This window comes from Stegostoma tigrinum, chromosome 37 (genome assembly GCF_030684315.1).
Source record: "Stegostoma tigrinum isolate sSteTig4 chromosome 37, sSteTig4.hap1, whole genome shotgun sequence".
Taxonomy (NCBI): Eukaryota; Metazoa; Chordata; class Chondrichthyes; order Orectolobiformes; family Stegostomatidae; genus Stegostoma; species Stegostoma tigrinum.
This window is the reverse complement of record NC_081390.1, coordinates 2,608,728-2,630,782: the sequence shown is the minus strand read 5'-3', so window position 1 is coordinate 2,630,782 and position 22,055 is coordinate 2,608,728. Positions and strand designations below refer to the sequence as shown.

General features: G+C 45.0%; 1 protein-coding gene across 2 annotated transcripts in view; it reads right to left on the bottom strand.

Annotated features, from left to right (window-relative positions):
* Window positions 1-2,264: 2,264 nt before the first annotated feature.
* The window catches only part of pdlim1 (PDZ and LIM domain 1 (elfin)), a 90,495-nt gene continuing 70,704 nt past the window's right edge, over window positions 2,265-22,055 (bottom strand). Inside the window, exons 4-8 of one of the 2 annotated variants that reach the window (XM_048563729.2) lie at window positions 12,834-12,904; window positions 11,233-11,538; window positions 6,623-6,774; window positions 3,658-3,775; window positions 2,265-2,651 (exon numbers count right to left, since the gene is read on the bottom strand). In XM_048563729.2, the coding sequence (XP_048419686.1) occupies window positions 2,462-2,651; window positions 3,658-3,775; window positions 6,623-6,774; window positions 11,233-11,538; window positions 12,834-12,904 (837 nt within the window). In that variant the 3' untranslated portion in view covers window positions 2,265-2,461. Of the gene's footprint in view, window positions 2,652-3,657; window positions 3,776-6,622; window positions 6,775-11,232; window positions 11,539-12,833; window positions 12,905-13,493; window positions 13,685-22,055 lie in introns of both variants that reach the window. The other variant, XM_048563730.1, reaches the window with a different exon arrangement.

The following is a 22,055-nucleotide window of genomic DNA, read 5'->3' as shown; positions in this document are numbered from 1 at the left end:
GATCTAATAAGGATGGTAGATTTCCTTCCCTAGAGGGCATTGGTGAACCAGATGGCCTTTTAAAATGATAGTTTCAAGGTCCTCATTAGTGAAGTTAGATTTATATTCCAAAGGGTGGCATGGTGGTTCAGTGCCAGGGGCGCAGGTTCAATTCCAACCTCAGGTGACTGTCTGTGTGGAGTTAGCACACTCCCCCCATTTCAGTGTGAGTGTCCTCTGGGTGCTCTGGTTTCCTCCCACAGTCTGAAGTTGTTCAGGTTAGGTGGATTGGCCATGCTAAATTTACTTGTAGTCTCCAGGGATGTGCAGGCTAGGTGGGTGAGCCATGGGAAATGCAGGGTTACAGGGATAGGGTAGAGGGGGTGGGTCTCATTGGGGTGGTCTTCAGATGGTTGGTGTGAGCATGATGGGCTGAATGGCTTCATTCCATACTGTAGTGATGCTACGATTCATTAATTCAAGCTAAACTCTACCAGCTGCCAAGCTAGGAATTGAATCCATATTTCCAGTAGATCACCCTAGTCACCGGAATACTAATCTAGTGATATTAATACTGCACCACTGTCTCTGTAGATTAGAGTTCACCAAAGGTTTGGGATTGGGCTTCCAGGTATTAGCCCAGATCTCGGGATTACTAGGATGGAGACATTACCACCACACTACTGCCTCCGCCTAGGCACAGCGCTTGGTGCGGTGTATTACAGCAGAAAGGTTATGCTAGATTGCAGCTAAAGTACTGCTCGTTGTGCCGGTCACCACCTTACAGAAAATATGTAATCAGGCGAGGGCGGGAGGGAGAGAGAGACAGCAAAAGAGAGTGAGCGAGAGAGAGAAAGAGAAAGAGAGAAATGAAGAGATTCACCATGATTCTGCCTAAAATGGAGAATTTTAGCAATGCAGATAGATTTGATGGGTTCAGGTGGATAACAAGGACCCTACTCAGTTATCAGAGAGGTCAATCACCAAGGGGCATAGATTTAAGTACTTTATTTGACCGCAAGATTAGAGGGGAGTTGAGAATAAAGGTTTTCACCTAGGGAGTGCTGCAGATTGGTAACTCACTATTTGAAAGGCAAAAAAAACCATCATTACATTGAAAACAGCCTTGTTCTGTGTTGAAATGCTGTAACCTGCAGGACTGCTGACCAAGAGATGGAAGTTGGGTTAGATTGCACAGCTCTTTGCTATGCAGCATGCAGCGCACGCACACACGCACACTGGTTAATTCGGTGTGTGCTATAAATTCTGTCTGTAATAATTTCCAAAAGGGAGTCAAGTCTATGCTTGAGAAAGATTTGCAGCATACTGGCAGAAGAGCAAGGGTTTCTTGGATTACTGTCAATAGATAGTGTTGTGCTAACTCTTTGAGAGAGCTAAGGCTTCCTGTGGACTGTCAGATTCAAGGCCCTCAATTTATATCACTCTATCCCTGGTGACCAAGACTTCAACTCTGAACTCAGGAATTCACTACATAACCTATCTTCCTCTCTAACTTTCTCATCTCATCTAAGACATAGATATGATCTCAGTATTGTGAAGCTACCTGGAATGTTTTTATAATGCTATAAACATTCCAGACTCCCCCACTGCATAAAATAACATTGTAATTGGAGACGTTGTGATAAGTTGTTGCAATTTCTAGCGACTTCATTGATACTGTGGGGAACTGGTCCATACAAAGCACTATCTCAATGCTTAACCTATGCCAGGTTAACTGACCTGAGCAGGCTTAAACAAAACAAATTGCAGCAGGTCTGGCACTGTAGAGAAAAATCAGAATTAATATTTCGGCATGAGTGATCCTTCCTGAGATGCTGCCAGACCTGCTGAGCTCTTCCAGCAAGTTGTTTTCGCATCCGCAGTTCTTTTGGTTTTTATTGTGCTAGGACTTAATTTGGCCTCTCACTAGAAATGTGAAAGTGACCGAGAGTCTTATAGACTGTTATCTTAAGCCTCACCGAGGGGCATTGGGTGAAAGGCTATATGAGGACTGGAACTGGCTCAGTAATGATGCGTCTTGCAGTTCAATAATATTTTAATATTCGCTCAGCAAGCTTGTACATGAGTACTCAAGGAATAGATGAAGCTGTGAAACTGAAGAGCTCATCAATGAAGTGGGGAGAGCTGTGTCCTCTGGAATTATAACCCTGGTCAGCAAGAGGGTGGGGAGAGTACAGTCCCATAGAGGTCAGATAGGACAAGAAAAGACCAAAGCAAACCCGAGCGACAAGGTGAATGAAATATGAAGGACTTAGGAAACAAAGTGGTAACCAATTGTAGTTTAGTGGTGTCTCATTACATTCTAGAGGCATTTGTATTGGAGTGCTTACAGAAATCTGTTACTTTTTTTTTGAAAAATGGTATAACAAACGCAGTTAGTGGCATCTTCTGTACATAGGTAGGCATGCAAGCACGGTCACTTATTTCACAGGGTTTGGAAGATAGTGCTTTTGAATGTGGCTTATGATTTAGGGAAGACAGTTACGACATCATAGCCCTCAGGGGCTGTGGTACGCTCCCTGGCGTGCTGTTCACAGTAGATCATGTCTCCAACAAAGAAATGTCCTTTCTGCTTCAGATTTGTTCCACAGTCAGTGCAGGTGTAGCACTCAGGGTGACGGAACTTGTCACGAACTTTCACAATTATCCCCCTGCAACATTGCAGAGACAAGAAATTAATTCATTCAGGACGGCCCAGCTTCAACCCAAATCACTTGCATTTTGTGAAACTTCCGTCCCACTTGGTCTCTTCCCTCCCTTGTTTTCTCCCCTCCCCTTCCTGTGTCTAGAATGTTTTCCTGTGCCTTTTTCAACCCCCAGCTGTGACCTGTACTGATTGCAGCAGTACTCAGTCATTGCTGTGATTTGGAACTGGATCCTGGTTTAATGATACAAAGGCCAATCTTGTAGTGAGCCTCACTGTTGCAAGATGGGGATCTATGGGGACCAGAAATTTCCATCTTAGCGATTGTTACTGAATTGGTCATTGGTCGGTCTGGAAGGTAAGTGGGATATGCAACCACATTAGGCATCACATCACAATCCAAACCTGTACACTTTTTCCAATTACCTTTTCCATTCAGGAGCAGATACCCAGAGGATTTACCTTCCTCTTGTCTCTCAGAACCAAATCGCTGACCACTCCTGTATCTGTGTCTCAGGTGCACAATGTGTGAGATTATAAGCCTGAAGAGTTAATACTAAGGACTGCGTTAAGCTCCTGCCACGATGATGATGCCACATGGGCAAATGTGAGAGAATGTGATGTGCAGCAGTTACATGGGAATACCGTCTCCTGCACAAACCCCTCCAATCTACACATCATCCTGACTTGGCCGCGACTTTAACCAATTTACATTTTGCTTTAAAAAAGTCAATTAAGCTGCTGGCCCAGGAAAAACGACACTTAAAATCCCTGCTTCCAATTTTGCCGGCCTACCTGAAAGTTTGTGAATGATCTAGTGGAGTTAAGGTAAGCTGGAAACCTCCCTGCTATGTCCTGCCACATATTTGCTGGGAATTTTTAAACTCATTTATTAAAAAAAACACTTTGCTCTCCATGATTCCCTGTATCACCTCCTTAGGGACACCGCTTCACCCCCCCACCCCCCAACTGCAGTGCGGTTCCATCCAGTGCTACTGGTATTGCCCACTTACACTATTCCAGAGCCACAGGTCTCACACACGGGCAACTTCTGCCCACCGCCAACCGAGGAACCGACCTTCGTGGCAGGCGCTTTCACTTTGCGGAACCCAGATGGTTTATCTGGCTGTTCTGAAAACATTGAGACAAGGGCGTGGTCAGAAAATTATTCCATTTCATACTTGCAACAGTTGATCCTTGCTCCCAACATTTACCACATTTAGCACATATCTAACATCCCGAAGTCAAGTGGTCAAGGCATCTCTCAAACCCACAATCATGAACAGTAGGGACAAAAAGTAGCAAAGGATACACCACCAAACCAGCTCCCACCTCCCCTCCGTCAAGCTCATGCCTTAGACACACAATACCATTACACCATTTTCACTGGGTCAAACGCCTGAGACATTCTCCCGAACAGCTGGGGTCTACCTACAGCAGACAGACCTGCATGGGTTGAGGCATGGACACGAGACACCATCTTCTCAACAACGCTTAGGGATATTTCATTGATGCTGGCTCCCCTATCCTGGAGAATTCATTAAAAATAAAACTTTTAAGTGCATTTGTCTCGTGAACGAAGTCCCAATGGAGAAAGTTTATTCAGTGTTTGTTCCATTCCTTGCACCGGTCGCCCCCTCCCTCCCCCATCCCTGAGTCAGACTGCTGCTCTTTCCATATAGCCCCAATCCCACTCTTGCAACTGTTGTTCAGTTTGGAATTAGACCTGTTGTCAGTTTAGGGTCAAAAATTTGTCCAGCTCCAGACATCTGGAATCTAATGGCTATTCCAAGACTAGGGTTATCCTTCAGTACAGTATTGAGGGTGTGCTGCATTCACACTAGTGCCCTCTTTCAGATGAGATGTTAAACCAAATACTGGGTCTAGGCCTGAAACGTCAGCCTTCCTTTTCCTCTGACGCTGCTTGGCCTGCTGTGTTCATCCAGCTCTACACCTTGTTATCTCTTACTTTCTCGCCTGTTTAGGCAATGTGACAGAGCACTGACAAACTGGGCATTCTTGTTTTCCTACCCAAAATTCTTTCTTCAAACCAACAGTGGAAAATTGATGATCCATTTTGCTCGTTTATCAGCTGGAGATCTCTCTACATGTAAAATAATTTGTCTCCACTTGCCTGCACTTTGAAACAAAATCCTTGGATTGGATGCACTTTGGAGCATGTAGTAATGGAGTGATTTGCTCACTTTGGCAGTAAGAATGAAAATGCAGGATATTGTCCAAATGAGAAAAGACTGCAGAATGCTATGGTACAGAGCAGTCTGAGTGCCATTATAAACAAAACACAAAATGTTAACATGTCATTTCAGCAAGTAATTCCAAAAACAAATTGGATTGTTGACATTTATTACAAGTGGGGTGAAGTATTAAAGCAGGGAAATCTTCCAACAACTACACTGGGCATTGGTGACCCTGCCAATAGAGGATGGTTTTGGTCCCATTACTGAAGGAGGCACCTACTTCCACCAGAAGCTGTTCAGTCGTGTTTCACTTGGCTGACTCCTGGCCTTACGGGATTTGTTTTGAGGAAACTTTCAGCTTATACTCATTGGGATTTAGAAGAATGTCACTACTGCCCTTTCAGGGAATGAAATCTGCCATCCATACCCTGTCTGACCTACACGTGACTCCATACCAACTGCAACGTGGCTGACCTTCAACTGTGGTCTGAAATGGCTCAGCAAGCATAAAAACCAGGAGCAAGAGAAGACCATTCAGCCCCTGAAGCCTCCTCCCTCATTCAATATGATCACGGCTAATCGAACACTTAACGTCTTTTACCCATCCTATCTCCATAACCTCTTACACTACAGTTGGCCTTCATTGCTCAGTCCTTTGAGTACAGGCGTTCGATATTCATGTTGAGGTTGTATAGGCCTCTTCTGGAGTACTCTATCCAGTTCTGGTCACCTAGCGGGAGGAAGGCTATTGTTAAGCTAGAGAGGATTCAGAAGAGATGTTGCCGAGTATGGAAGGTTTGAGTTACAAAGAAAGGATAAACAGATTTTCTTCCCCCACTGCAGCATAAGAGATTGAGAGGTAACCTGATAGATTTTTGATTGCCAACCTCATAGCCTTTGATCAGATTTTCCTTTCCTTCCTTCATTCATTTCAAAGGATGAGACCATCGCTAGCTGGGCCAGCATCTCTTGCCCATCCCTAAATTCCCAGAGGGCAGTTAAGACTGAAATATTTTGCTGTGGGTCTGGAGTCACATACAGGCCAGACCAAGTAAGGATGGTAGTTTCCCTCCCTAAAGGGCATTGGTGAACCAGATGGGTTTTTCCGACAATTGACAAAGGATTCATGGTCATCACCGGATTCCTAATTCCATATATTTTTATTGAATTCAAATTCCACCATCTGTCAATGCAGGATTTGAACCTGGGTCTCCAGAACATTATCTGGGTCTCTGGATGAACATTCCAGCGATAATATCACTAGGCCATCACCTCTCCCCAATGAGGAACGTGATACTAGCACAGAATGAATGGACTGAATGGCTTCCCTAAGCTAAACAAAGACAAACACGGGAATTTCTAGGGGCCTGGTACTCAACCCAGAATTCCATCAACAAACATGTGGAAATAGACTCCATATACCAACCACTATGAAGCAGAACCAGAAATGAGGAGGGCAATCTAAATCTCTATCAGTCTCTACCTTAAACAAACTCAAAGACACAGCTGTCACCGTCTCCACTTGCTTGCCCGCTCCCCATAACTCTTTAACCCATTACTCATTAAATATCTATCTATCCATTCATAAAGTTTATTCATTGTTCCAGCATCCACTCAATTCAAGGGCAAGCAGGGGTGGGCAACAAAAGCTCGTCTCACCAGGACACCCACGTTTGCTGAAAGAATAAAGAAAACAGAGAAGCTCCCTCGGGAGTACAGGCATTTCAAGGTGCATGGTCTGACACTGTGGTCCGTCTCACTGCACACACAGTGATCTTACCATTGCCCTCAGACTCCAGGATCTCCTGCAGCACACGGAATGAGGCAGACTGTCTGGGCAGCTCCTCTGGCTCCTGGTTTTCTTGCAGCATTTTGTAAACTTCAGACTCTGTATCCACGACAGATCTGCACGGCTGCTTCACTGGTTCAAAACTGGATGCAGGATGGAAACAAAAGGCATGTCAGAGGATTAGGGATATCCGCATTCATTCCCTGATCATCGGCACATGGAAAAGTGCAGCACTGAACAAAAGTTTTCCCCTATGTCTGCATCTAACAGTGAAGCATGACAGGAAAGTAATGCCCAAGTTTGTGTCGGATGTGGCCAATGAGTCCCAGATTTCCGCCAGAATGGAGACAAATGACTGAAAATTCCTCACCAATAACACCTGCATGACTGAAAGTGAATGGGATTAATGTACAGACAAAATTTGTATTTTGTTACAATCCCCCACATGCTGCATTTTAATGGACAAACCATACTGCTTTTATCAGGAGAAATTGTTATAATTCTACCGGTGAACTCCACTTGTCAGAATGGACTCTGTAGTGTTTGCTACAGCATGATGTTTAAAAGAGACACTGTACAGAAGATCAGGTGTGCATCATACAATATAATCAGCACCATCACCAACTCACTGGTTTACACAGTGGTGCAATATGCAGTCTAGGCTGGTGTTAGGGCTCTTGTCTGTTGACTGGAAAACCTGCAGTAGTCCCACACAGCCTCCTCTTGGAGGCCTGCCAGCACTAAATAAATTCTCAAGCACGTCCAAGCAGGTAAAGCTTTCCCCAGGCACAAGGCTCCTGAATGATGCTGGTCACTGGCTTAGGAAACTACAGTTTTTAAACAGGCAGCACCACTGACACCCACTGGAGTCCCTGGATCGAGAACCAGCCCCGACTGTAACAGCAGGACAATTCCCGGAATTCCTGGAATTCCCTCCCTAATGGCATTGTGGGTCATCCTACAGCACGCAGACCATAGCAGTTCAAGTGCGCAGCTTATTACCATATTCCGAAGGGCACCTAGGGACAGGAAATGAAAATGCTGACCAGCCAGCGATGTCCATCTCCCAGAAGTGAATAAAACAAAGTAGAGGTTTTATAGGATAGGGTTAGGGGCAGGAGGGGGTTGGGTGGTGTGGGATATTAGTAGGAAGAGTGGTGTTGTCAGGGAGAGCTCAGTGCTGGCTCTAAGACAATCCCCTCTTCCCGAACTCAGTCTTTGATCAGATTTTCCTTTCCTTCCTTTATTCATTTCACAGGATGGGGCCATCGCTAGCCAGGCCAGCATTTCTTGCCCAAACCTAATTTCCCAGAGGGCAGTTAAGACTGAAATATTTTGCTGTGGGTCTGGAGCCACATACAGGCCAGACCAAGTAAGGATGGTAGTTTCTCTCTCTAAAGGGCATTGGTGAACCAGATGGGTTTTTCCGACAATTGACAAAGGATTCATGGTCATCACTGGATTCCTAATTCCATACATTTTTATTGAATTCAAATTCCACCAACTGTCATTGCAGGATTTGAACCTGGGTCTCCAGAACATTATCTGGGTCTCTGGATGAACATTCCAGCGATAATACCACTAGGCCATCGCCTCTCCCCAATGAGGAATGTGATACTAGCACAGAATGAATGGACTGAATGGCTTCCCCAAGCTAACCAAAGACAAACACGGGAATTTCTAAGGGCCTGGTACTCAATCCAGAATTCCATCAACAAACATGTGGAAATAGACGCCACATACCAACCACTATGAAGCAGAACCAGAAATGAGACCAACCACTACATCAGACCAGACCCACATAAATAACAAGTGGGACAGAACAGATCAACAACGCTTTATCAGAAGCGCACTGATGACGTTACCTAGTATGGTGATGTAACACCTGCAAACCAACCTACCGGCTCCACAAACAAATCTGCGACCTCATCCAAAACCCAGGCTACATGTCTTCTCATCCCTGGGACCATTTGTGCAAATCTCCTCTGCACTCTCTCCAATGCATTCACATCCTCCCTATAATGTGACACCCACAACTGCATATAATAATGCAGCTGAGGTCTGACAAATGTTTTATATGGCTTTGAACTTTCAGATTAATTGGTTACTTTCCAACCAGCTGATGCACAGCTCAAAGCAGCAATGTCAGAAAACGCACTTCGTCCCTCTCAGTTCTGAATGGGAAAAGTCACCAGTACAACCACAGAACGTAAAACAAAACCAAATTTAACACTAAAGCAATGATGTATCAAACAGTGGAGAAGATCACATGCGGATGGTACTGAGCCAGACCATAAAGGCATTTAGAAAGCTTCCCAGGCTGTGTTCCCTTGGGACCGAAAACAAAACATGCAGCAAATCACAGTGGGTCAGGCAGCATCTGTGGAGAGATGACAAACTAAAGTTTCAAGTCTAAGTGACTCTTCATCAGAGAAAGGATTCCAGCACCTGCAGTAATTTGCTCCTACATTATGTTCCCTTGGGAGCTGGCCATCTCACACACACACAGACACACACACACACACACACACACACACACACACACACACACACACACACACATATACACACACACACCACTCGAGCGTTTTATTCATATGAAATTCAGATGCTGAGTAGCATTGATTATTCCACCACGGGAAGCTTCACAACCCAGTCCTATCCCATGCTTACCTAAACTCAGTAATACGCGCCAATCAGTTGCCAGACATCTGCAGGCAACTTCCTAGTGAAGCAGCAATGAGATTGGTCATTGATGCCAGATCAAGCTAACTCAACACAAAACAGAGAGGTTAAAATAGTATCAGAGATAATGGGAACTGCAGATGCTGGAGAATCCAAGACAACAAAATGTGAGGCTGGATGAACACAGCAGGCCAAGCAGCATCTCAGGAGCACAAAAGCTGACGTTTCGGGCCTAGACCCTTCATCAGAGAGGGGGATGGGGTGAGGGTTCTGGAATAAATAGGGAGAGAGGGGGAGGCGGACCGAAGATGGAGAGAAAAGAAGATAGGTGGCGAGCAGTTTCAAGGCCGAAGAGATTACAAGAGAGTTGCAATGGGAGAGAGATTCCCTGAGGTTGGTCCGGAGGGAGGAGGGTAACTTCTTCAGGTTAGGCATCCCTGGAAGAGGCTTCACAGTGAGGTTAAAATAGTATCAGAGATAATGGGAACTGCAGATGCTGGAGAATCCAAGACAACAAAATACAAAACAGAGAGGAATTGGCATTATAACAAGGTGCTGTATTTATCCATTGGTCAGCTGCTGAATGCTTAACGAAATCATTGTTGGTTTTAAAATATCAACTGCAAGTTCAGACAGATCATAGCAATAATATGCTGATAAAACAAACAACACAAAAGTTAGACAGGTCAACACTATCTCCCCAGGAAGCAGTTCCTGGTGACTCAAAGGGTGCACAGTTTCACAACAATAATCATAGCACTAGCCAAAATGAATGAGGAAACAGTGACAATTATTTAATGTGTGAGCTCCACGTGCCAGTCTTAACATATTTCAGATCTGCTTAAACAAACACAGAGATTGCTGGACAAACTCAGCAGGTCTCGCAGCACCAGTGGAGAAAGATACAGAGTTTTGAGTCCAATATGACTCTTCTTCAGTTTATTAACTGTGCTAATTCTGTTTCTCTCTCTCGCAGAGCTGTTGAGTTTCTCCAACATTCTCTGTTTTTGTTTGAGATTTCTACCCATCCACAGTATTTTGCCTTTTGTCAGATATGATCAAACATGCTGGCTTCCTCACCTGCAACACTCTGGGTAGATGTCATTTTGACTCCAGGCAAACAAAGCTTAAGGTGTTAATAACCCATTCATAAACTTCCCTTCCCCATTTTCCTTTCTGTACGTCAGTGATGTTCAATGTAGAGCCAAAAAGGCAACTTTTACACCATCAACTCAAGTCAGAATGAGCCATGTCCCTGCTCTAACAGGGATACCTAGGTAGGAATTCCATGCCCATCAAATCTCCCAGACTCTCTCAGCACTCTCAGGCACTGGATACAGGAAAGCATAGGTAAAGCAATGTTGACTCACAAACCCTGCCAACTCCACATTATATTTCTCATGGTCCTGTCAATCTTCAAAAATGAAGAGATGTGGAATTGAATACCAAAGATCAGAGATTCCTTCCATTTCACCATTAATCGTACTTGGGATTTAGGAAAGTGAGGGCTCAGATACTGGGTGGTGGTGGGGGCAAGTGTATAACTGACTCCCATAGAGGCTAATTGAGGTCAATAACAGAGATCCCATTAAAAGGTAAGATAGGTAAACACATGAGGAATGGAAGGATGGTTACAGGGTAGCAGAAGTACCAGCAGAGATGGACAGAATGGCCTGTCTCTACGCTGTACATTCTATGAAAGTGTGAGGAGGTCAGGACTCACCAACGTGGTATCCATGTAAAAGTGCCATCCACTCTATCCTGTCCACCCGCGACATGCTGAGTGTCTTCAAGTGCCCGCCCACAACCAAACAAAACCAAAACGAGGAGCGTGCAAGAGCCCAGGTTGTGGTGATGCGCAAGTGTGCAGCAGAGAAAGAAAACCCACATGGAGGATAGCGCAGAGCTCGTGTTACCTGATAGCAGAAGGGCTTAGTGTTGAGATCTGTCCCTGCAAACTGTCCACAATGTTTTGTTGAGAATAAAGTTGCAGAGGAGAGTTAAACTGAGTGTGCAGCACTCGCAGACCCGGTACATCCACCTCCACAGGACCTGCTGCGCAGTACTGGGCTGCTTGCTTCAACTCCTTGGGTCCAACCCTGGGCCAGATGGGGATGGAGGAGGTGCTGTGCCTCCTGTATAAAGCTGATGGAGAGCCAGAGGGAGAAGGAGCATAGACTGTAGCAATGGGAGCTTTAAAGATTCCACTAGCAGACACTGGACTAAGGTGTAACATGTTTAATTTAAGGAAAGATGGATGGTGAAGGGAACAGATGAATGATTTCATAAAGCAAGTAATAGCACGATGATGGGGAAAAAAAAGAGAGAATCACTGTCAGAACTTGAGCAAGTATTAACCCATCAGCAATCTTTGTCACAATTACAGAGTGCAATATCAGAGCCACAGTGTTGTCACTAGGATTACCCTTTCCGGGACTCAGAATTTTCCAAATTATTAGCATGTCTTTTGTGTAATAGTCATTTTAGGAAAACTTTCTCTTTCTTCCACTTTACACAGTCTCAGGACCAGTGGCTGATTAGTGAACAGATCATCTGACTGCATCACATTAGGACCTATCTGAAGTAGACAGTCAGGTCACTGATTCACTAAAACTGTTTCAATCTAATTTTTAAAATTGTTCCCAACTTCAGTCACAGACCTGCCCCCACCGTTATACAGTCACAGACCCGCCCCCACCGGTACCGTACCCCAGTATTAGTTACACAGTCACAGACCCGCCCCCACCGGTACTGTACCCCAGTGTTACACAGTCACAGACCCGTTTCCCCCCCCCTCCACCGGTACTGTACCTCAGTGTTATACAGTCACAGACACATCCCCACCGGTACTGTACCCCAGTGTTACACAGTCACAGACCTGTCCCCCACTGGTACCGTACCCCAGTGTTATACAGTGACACACTAGTCCTCACGAGTTCTGTACATTAGTATTATACAGTGACAGAAATGTCTCAGGAGTTATGTTGCAGTGTTATACAGAGACTATAACTATCGGTGTGTTGCTTTGAGTGTTGTTTCAAGTTTAGGTCAAAACTAATTCAATTATTATACTTGAAATCCAAGTGACAACAACCGCATATCAATGAGTTAATCATGAGAGATCAGTCTGAATCATGCAAAGATAATTAAATAGTTAGCAAGAGGTCAGTACTGATATTATATAATGGCTGCTATCTAATCATGCAGCTTGGTTTAATATTAAATTTATCTTCAAAAGATAGTGGGATCTGTGAGATTTAGGAAGAGGGCTTTTGAAGAACAGGATAGGTTTTGTGTAAAGAAATTGAAGTTTTCAGAAGTTGCACTGCCTAGATGGGTGTCTGTGCATATTGGGAAGGTGTATGTGCCTAGACTCTCATGCAGTGTGAGTCAGGGAGGCTGCGCACAGGCAGCACGGATATTAAACACGCCCCGAAAGTGTGGGTCATCCTCCGGATGCAGCCTGTGAAGACTACAATGTGGACATGAAGCTGTGGTAAATCAAAGTTTCAGGCACCTGCTTACACCAGGCGATCGTTTAACTGGCGGATTTACCAGGCTGTGTGTGCGCTGTAATTGAGCTGGTCTCTGAAAAAAATACACAGTGAAGACAGACATAGCAGTTACTGGTGTTTCATTCTTTGGAAAGTCAGAACATCAATTAGAATGAAGCAGCAACCAACTGCAGCCAGCAAACTCTGCAGACCACCTGAAAGAACCTGTAAGGAGAAATCGCAAGAGATCAAGGTTTTGAGGACTTTTCCGCGCCCATTATTCAGCAGTGAATAAATCAGAGGAAATTAAATAAGTTCAAGGTAGCTCAACTGGAAAACATCGCTGAACTTTTCAGGTCTTCTCCCACGGCCCTTTCTAACTGACAGAAATGTACATCATCATGTGACCACAAGTTTAATTTCCAGGGAAAATGGTGCTGATCAATTTTGACCCCAGTCTTGGGTCTGACAGTCATTATGTACCAATTCAGATTGGCACTTGATATCTTTAACACAACAAGACACCAGTGAGACAATCCAATGAAAGCAGCTCTTCTGTATTCGTCAAACATACGACTAGAGGGAACACAAAACCACAAGGTGTTCAGCATGAAGCCGTGCACTCTAATAGTACCCCTCACTGGTGCAGACATGAATCCGGAAATGCCTGAGACGGTACTTACGGTTTGCTTGGCTCGGGGTTGTTGGCAGCTACTCTTGACTCGAGGGCACTGTTGACTTTCTCCACATTGGCTGAGGAATAAAGGCCAGCTGGGCTGTTGTACTGTGAGGTAATGACTTTGGGAGATGAGCTGGAAGCGGCACAGAATGGCTTAGCGCTCCGGTTGTGAGCACTTCCTATGTGTCTAGCCTCCTGCATGCAAGGACAAAGACAGATGGCTACATGCATGCGTGAGGTGGTGGCTAAGTAACATGCAATGCCAAATCTCCACCATTAGGGATGTGCAACCACTGCTTACCCATCAAGCCCATTGTATTGTTTAACCCCTCACAACAACGGAGACCCTAAAGCTAAAAAGAAGAGATTCCAACTTATTTGCTGCACATCATCAGGGGAATTGGTCTAGTGGGACACTCAGAACTGTTACTCACACAAAGGGCTGAATGGCCTCCTTCTCTGCTCTAAGGGGGCAACTTTAAACCAAACCAAATCCATGAGGCCAGTAAAAGGTTAATTTCATCTCCCTGATAAATGTTGCCTCCCATTAGTACAATGGGTAAAACCAGGCAGGGTGTATAATCAACACTGCCACTAATTTAAGCCCAACAAGTCAGCTGGGTTAAATTTATATCCCATGATCAGCTGGTGGTCTGTACACTGGAAATCAAAGCCAACACTTTCTCATCTGCGCCAGCTATGAACCTACAAAGTTAATTGGGCAGGAATGGAAACAGAAACCTAGTTATTCATTCCAATTGAATAGCCATCAGCAGTGATTACACATCCCTAATACGAACGCTCACTAGCACTCTCTCCTCCATTCCAGCTGTGTGCAAAACAGAGCGGCGATCAGCAAAACTGCTAGAAACTGCAGCTCACTGTCCACCGCAGAAACAGGCCAGAGAAAGAGACTGAACATCGACACACTGGCCACAAATAAATCCCACTCATCTTTCCTGACAATAAACATTGATATAAAATAGACACCCAAAAGGAAATCCACCCAAGGCACAAGGGCAAAAATTGAAAGCGAGGACCAAGAAGGAGATTTTGTGCTGGGTGACCAAACAAAATGCAGGCAAAGATGTGGATTTAAAGAAGGCTCTTTAATAAGGTGATTGGGGCACCAATTCGGAATGTTCAACCTGGCAAAACTGAAGGACTAGCTCCCGTTTGCGTGTGGAAGCGTAGAGGTTGGAATCAGGGGCAAGAAAGATCCTGGTGGGGTTTGCAGATTAGAATTGTAAAAATAACATGTTGGAGGAGCAGTATGTCAACACAGATGGGAATGATGGGCATACAGATTACAGTATATACAACAGAGATTCCAATAAATTAACATGTCTGCAGGGTGCAGGATACGAGATGAGACAGGGGAATAAATGAATAATCATGCCTGCTGGTAATGCAGACCCTGATGAGCATTACAAGAGCAGGACTTGGTGAAAGTGGGAAGTCTTTGTCCTGGAGAGAATTTTGAGATGAGACAGCCAGGTCAAATCTCTTGGACAATGGAATTGCTAACCGTCCGGTCATCCTGGAATGAGAGGAGACAAGTGAAGAGCCAAAGGTTTGTGGTGGGACCAAAGACTTTGGTGTCATCGATATTTGGCTGAAATTGGCTCCAGTTTACTGAAGATTGGATAAACATCCTGACAACACCAGGTCAGTGGTGAAGTGGGGGACAGATAGAGTCCCACAGTGTCAGTGCAAGTGGAAAATAAGATGTCTACAAATTGTTTCTCCGAGGGGAAGAACATGAATGAGGTAGAAACGAAAGACAATGATCTTGAGGCAGTAGTGGAGAGACTGGAATGGAACCCACTGCCAGAATATCCTTAGAATTTTTTCTTAGCATTGGAATTCCTACAGTGTGGAAGCAGGCCCTTCAGCCCAACAAGTTCACACTGAACCTCAGAACATCCCACCCAGACCCATCCCCCTTATAGCCCACCTAATCTACACCTCCCTGAACATTACGGGCAATTTAGCATGGCCAATCCACCCAGCCTGCACATCTTTGGACTGTGGGAGGAAACTAGAGCACCCGGAGGAAACCCACACAGACACGGGGAGAACGTGAAAACTCCACACAGACAGTTACCCGAAGCTGGAATTGACCCCGGGTCCCTGGTGCTGTGAGGCAGCAGTGCTAACCACAGAGCCACCGTGCCACCCCTGCCACCATGCTGCCCCAGATAGTGTAAAGATCATATTTTTACTGTTTGTGCTCTTTACAATTCTGGACTTAAATGAGAAAGAGCTGATTTTAAATCAATGTTTAAGGTATCTCTGCATGTTTTGAAAAGTAAGTATGCGGACACTCACAGCTGGCACTGTTTGAACAATTGCTTGACCAAGCGGTTATTGAAGATTAGGTTGCAGATAAACTGGAGCCAAAGGGGTTCTATATATCAGATGGAGCTCAGGGATAGTAACAAGTGATTGACTGGTCGATAGATAGTTATTGATTAGCAATTACAAATATCTTTTGGCTGTCAACAATCATGTGATTGGTTCTTAGGTAACTGGACCACTTGGAACTGGCAGCAAGATACAGAGAACTGATCAGAACTCCAGGAGCCGTCCCTCTGTTCTCTGCTGTTAAAACCCACTTTAAACATGAAAAACAAGATTAAATTTCTTTCAACATTTGGTTTAGGATGTGACTTTTAATTGATAGTCGGACCCTTTTAATAAGTGAAAACGAGGCAACCCACACAGGCGCAGGGAGAATGTGCAAACTCCTCACAGTCAGTCGCCCGAGGGTGGATTCGAACCCCAGCCCTGGTGCTGTGAGGCTGCAGCGCTAACCACTGAGCCACTGTGCTGGCCATACATATATTTTAGGAGCAGGTATAGGCCAATTGGTTCCTTGAGCCTCCTCCAACAGTTGATAAGATTATAGAATCCCTGCAGTGTGGAAGCATTCGACTCATTGAGTCCACACTGACCCTATGAACAGCAACCCATCCAGATCCAAATCCCCACACCTCACCCCTGTAACTCTGCACTTCCCATTGCTAATCCACTGAGCCAGTGCATCTCTGGGCACAATGGGCAATTTAGTCTGGCTAATCCATCTCAACAGCACAGTTTCGGACTGTGGGAGGAAACACACGCACACGCACACACGGAGAATGTGCAAACTCCACACAGACAGTCACCCGAGGGTGGAACTGAATCCAGGTCCCTGGTGCTGTGAGGCTGCAGTGCTTGTGACTGAACCACTGTGCTGATCATAACGGACAATACTAACCTCGTATATAATCACATAAATGTATTGATATGACAGGACTGTATACTGAAAGAATAGAATCCTACAGTATGGAAGCAGGCCATTCAGCCCACTGAGTTTGTACTGACTCACCCAAAGGCATCCCACCCAGATGCACGTCTATAACCCTTCATTTCCCAAGGCTAATCCACCCATTCTGCACATCCCTGAACACTATGGTCAATTTAGCATGGCCAATCCACCCTAAACTACACATCTTTGGACTGTGCGAGGAAACCAGAGCACCCGAGGAAACCCATGCAGACACAGGGAGAATGTGCAACCTCCACACAGACAGCTGCCTGAGGGTGGAAATGAACCCAGGTCTCTGGTGCTGTGAGGCTGCAGTGCTAACCACTGAGCCACTGTGCCAACTCCACCCCACCACCCCTCAAAGAGAGGCTCTCTCCTTTTTCAAGGATTCTCTCTCTCTCAGCCCAGGAAACACACCCACCTCAATCAGTTGTCAATTCTACATTCAGTGACAGCAGTTTGCTGATTGATTCCAAGTGTCAGGACCTTGTGATTGTAAAATTCACTTGCTATAAGAAATGGGAGAGGGAGCAGCTGATCAGCTTGAGGCTGTTCTGTCATTCAATAAGATATTATCTAATCTTGTAGATCAACTCCAATGACCTGCCCTGACCCTAAATCCACTGCTTCCTTTGGTGCTGCGAATTCTATGAGTGTGGATCTTGAATGTACTCCATATTGCAACATCATATGCAGAATTGAACACTGTATCCCAAAAGCAGCCTGACCAATGTCCTGCTCAGCTATGACATGACGTCTCAACTCCTACACTCAATGCACTGACCAATGAAGGCGAGCACACCTTCACTATCCTGTCTACCTGCAACTCCATTTTCAAGAAATTATGAGCCTGCACGCCAAGGTCTCTTTGTTCAGCAACATACACTTAATGGTAAGCTCCTGGGAAATAAGTCCTGCCCTGATTTGCCTTTCCAAAATGCAGCATCCTAGATTGATTGTACAGAACTTAATTATTGTTATAAAAATGTCTGGAGTTGACATTTTTTGTCTCACATTTTTCAGAACTGAACCACAAGAAAACCAACTTTAGAAAACGAACAATAATTTATACAAGAGGAATGGACGTTGATTGGTTGGACAATGGTTGACATGGAGATGTAGCATGAACTGTTAACTGTAATGTACAAGTACAGTGAACAATTCCTGCTGCGCCTCATGCCAGCCTGCTTTTCTTGCAGCATAAATTGTTGTTCCCTTTACAAAACTGATTTTCTTGCTGTTCAGGACTGACAAAAATTGTTGACTCATGTCTCTTTTTTAGCTATGTTTAAACTCTAACAATGCTAAGCTGAGGTCTCTGTGTTGGTGAAGGAAAAAAAATGAATGTTTGGTTCATGAAAGTTTTAAAAACAGCCACTGCAAAATTTAATTTCTATTTTTACAGATAAGATTAATAATGGAAATTTGAAACAAAAAATTGTAGAGGTCACTGTTGGTAAGCCTTGTCCAGCTGTACTACTCTACAATGCTCACTAGGTGGTGCCCAAGGTCCATCTTTATTGCCTTTGCCAGCAAAGGAAACCCCAATCAGTAACAAAGTAGAGGTGATTTTTCTCATTTTGAATGCATTGCAGCATCATTCTAGTCACACAGAACTACACAGATGTATGGTCCACACAGCAAAAGTAGGTGAAACTCAGGACTTTGTACAATACTAATAAACTGCAGAGCTTTTGGCAACAATCACTGTGCGCAGTTAAGCTTCTTCAGAGTCAGTGGAATTCTGAAAAATCACAGACGCTGTCCACAGTTTTCCAAGATTCAGCTGTAGAGATGGGCACGGATAGATTCAATTGACAGGACAGATACTGGTCACTCAAATGACGGATCCAGATTTAGGTTCCACATAAACTTCCTCCAACCCTCTTCCGCAAACCCATCTACATGCTGGCACCTAGCGTCCTCTTAAATATGGGCAACAGGACTAGGCCATTCATCCCCTCGAGCTAGTTCTACCATTCAATGAGATCATGGCTGACCTATGGCCTAACTCCATCTCCCTGCTATTTTTTTTTCCCTCGCTACCATCAATTCTGACGAAGGGTCACTCAACCCAAAACATTAATTCTGACTTCTCTCCACTGATGCTGCCAGGCCTGCTGAGCTTTTCCAGCGTTTCTGTTTCTGTTTTGTGTACCTTCAGCCCATATCCCTTAATACTTCAGATAAATTTTTGTTAAGCAATCGCAGATATAAAATTAACAACTAATCCAGCATCTTCTGTCATTTGTGGAAGACAGTTCTAAACATTTCCTACCCTTTGTGTGTAGAAGTGCTTCCTAGCACCTGTCCTGAGTGCCTGGCCATGATTCACTGTGCCCTGGTTCTAGAATCCCTAACCTGTGGAAATAGTTTATCTTCATCTGATGGTCTGGTTCTATTCGCTTCAACTGCTCCCTATGAGTTCCATGTGGTCTCTCTCAGCATTAAGGGTTTCTCTATAATTTTGTATTCAATTAATTAAAGAACACCTTGTATTTAGGACTGATAGCTATGGGGCACCGGGGTAATGTCACTAGTTCAATGATCCCAAGTCCCAGATGGGTGTTCAAATCCTACCATGGAATCTAGGTGCCACTAATTAATCTGCAATTTCAAGTTATTGGTTTTTAAGAACTCATCTGGTTTGTCTTCAGCAATTCAGGAAATCTGCTGTCCTTACCTGGCCTGGCCTACATGTGACTCCAGGCCCACAACAACACGGGTTTACTCCTAACTGCCCTGTGAAATGGCCCAGCAACACCTCAAGCAAGGCCAATGGTAACCAATGTTTGCCTTGCCAGTGATGCCAATACCCCACAAAAGAACATTAAACAGCCACTCTCCATCCTGAGTCCTTTCAAACGATTCACATTCTTAACATCCTCAGCCTGATCACTCTTTCCTGGTAATTAGAACCTCATTGATTTATTTTAAAGTGTAGATTATAATCATTATTATTGAATAATTTTTATCATAGAATCCCTACCGTATGGAAACAGGACATTTGGCCGAAAAATGCCACAGTACCCCTCTGAACAGCATCCCACCCAGACCCACTCACCCACCCCTGTACTTGCACATCCTGCACACCTACACATCCTGGGCATTATGGGCAATTTAGCATGGCCAATCCACCTACCCTGCACATTTTTGGACTGTGGGAGGAAACCGGAGCACCCGGAGGAAACCCATGCAGACACAGGGGAGAACGTGCAAACTCCACACAGACAGTCGCTCAAGGCTGGAATTGAACCCGGGTCCCTGGTGCTGTGAGGCTGCAGTGCTAACCTCTGAGCCACCCTTATCTTGAACTAAGTCCATAAAGGGCCTTATTTGAACGGGTCACTAGGTAGACTGCCACTATTTTGTAGCTATCAACAGTTATAGCAGGATATTTGGATATGTTCAAGGTAAGAATTCAAAGCAGAATGGTTTCGTAAAAGACAAAATCATGTTTAAATGACCTACTGGGGTTGTTTGAAGTAGTAAGTACTGGAGTAACAGAGGGGATAAAAGGGGATCGGATTTAGATTTCCAGAAGGCATTAGATAAGGTAATTGCAGAAAATAAAAGCTCACAGTGTTAACATATTGCCATAGATAGAAGGCTGGCTGACGCACGGGGAACATAATTGGGTCCTTTTCAACCTGGAAAGATGCAAGATGTGGCACGTGGATCAGTTGATAGTTACCGATTTATGTTAATGGATGAAGGGATGGAAAGAACGGTTGCCAAATTTGCTGGTGACACAATAAATGGGAGGAAAATTGCAAAGAGGGCAAAGGATGTGACAAGAAGGTATTAATAGGTTAAGTGAGTTGGCAAAGACGATACAAACGTAGGAAAATGAAACTGTGAGATGGGATGCTCACTCTCGTCTACCCACGCCAAGCGTACAATGGCATACATTGGGCAACACTGGTATCAATTGAGCTGGTTTAAAGTTCTGGCCTGGCAGTATTCCATTCCAAATAATGACTTTCAAACAAAGAATTGGCCTGCTGAGTTTGGTAGATGTGTGCCCTCTGTTACACAAGGTATGCGATTGAGAGGTGGGGAGCTGTGGTGTGGATGGCCATATTATTTGAAATGCTCCCCGTTCTGCTGCCCAGTGAAAACACATGCAGACATGATCACACTGAATCAGTCTTGTTCCATTCCCTCACCCCTTTGGGTTTCATCACACACTGTTTCGCCCTTTAGTGGTCACAGTTACAGCAATATTAGACAAGCAGAATTTAAAGCTATCCCAAATTCTTAACAAAACAACCGGAATACTTTTTAGGTCTGATAATGAAAGGTAGTGATGGCTATCTCTGGGCCTGCTCAGCTTTCAATGCTGCCCCCAGTTCAGCACCATTCAGGAGCTCAGGTACAACACTCAGAATCAGAGTTTACAGCATGGAAACAGGCCCTTTGGCCCAACCGACACTGTTGGGAAGCACAGAAACCTTACAGGCACAGACATACAGCACAGAGACAGACCCTTCGGCCCAAACCATCCATGCCGACCAGGTTTCCCAAACTGAAATTTGGCTAGGCGGATGAGGGTGTCGGTGGAGGGGGACTGGTCGGGCCTGCGGGACAGGAAGAAGCAGAGGGCCTGGAGGCAATCTGCATGCAGAATACAGGTGGTGTTTAGGGACTGGACGTCATGGGAATTGGGCTGGTCAATGGTTAGACACTGACAACACACACAAAGCAGGGCTGGAAACACTTTCCAGCACGTAGACACTCAAACAGCCAATTTCCCACAGTGCTCCTCATGGGACAGGCTGGGAGACCAGGCTGGTTTAGTGGGTGAGGGGGTGCTATGCATGACCCATGCTATACTGTCTGTCTCACCAAACTCCATTCACAGAAATGACCAAACACTAAAATACCTCTCCTCCTGCCCTCAGTGCCAGAAGTGTCTTAGCTGCTCTCGCCACATCCTGAGATCCACACTCAGTGCCATGCAGTGTCACATGCAGACCCTCGACCTTTCTCTCCAACAGCGTGTCACACTGGCTCAGGGCTACACTACTCCACAGTTCCACTTCATCCTCTGGGCTAACAAGAAACATTTTCCTTTCCTTTCAGGCATCAAGGCCCACAAGATGAAACAGCTCAGAGACACCCATGGCCCTCCAGAACCTTCCTCCTCTCCCCTTCCCTCTGACTCCATGCCCTCTCCCAACCTCACCTCCTGTCGAGTATTTACCATCCCTCTCAACCTTTCGCACACTGGTACTGAACGTTCCGTACTTA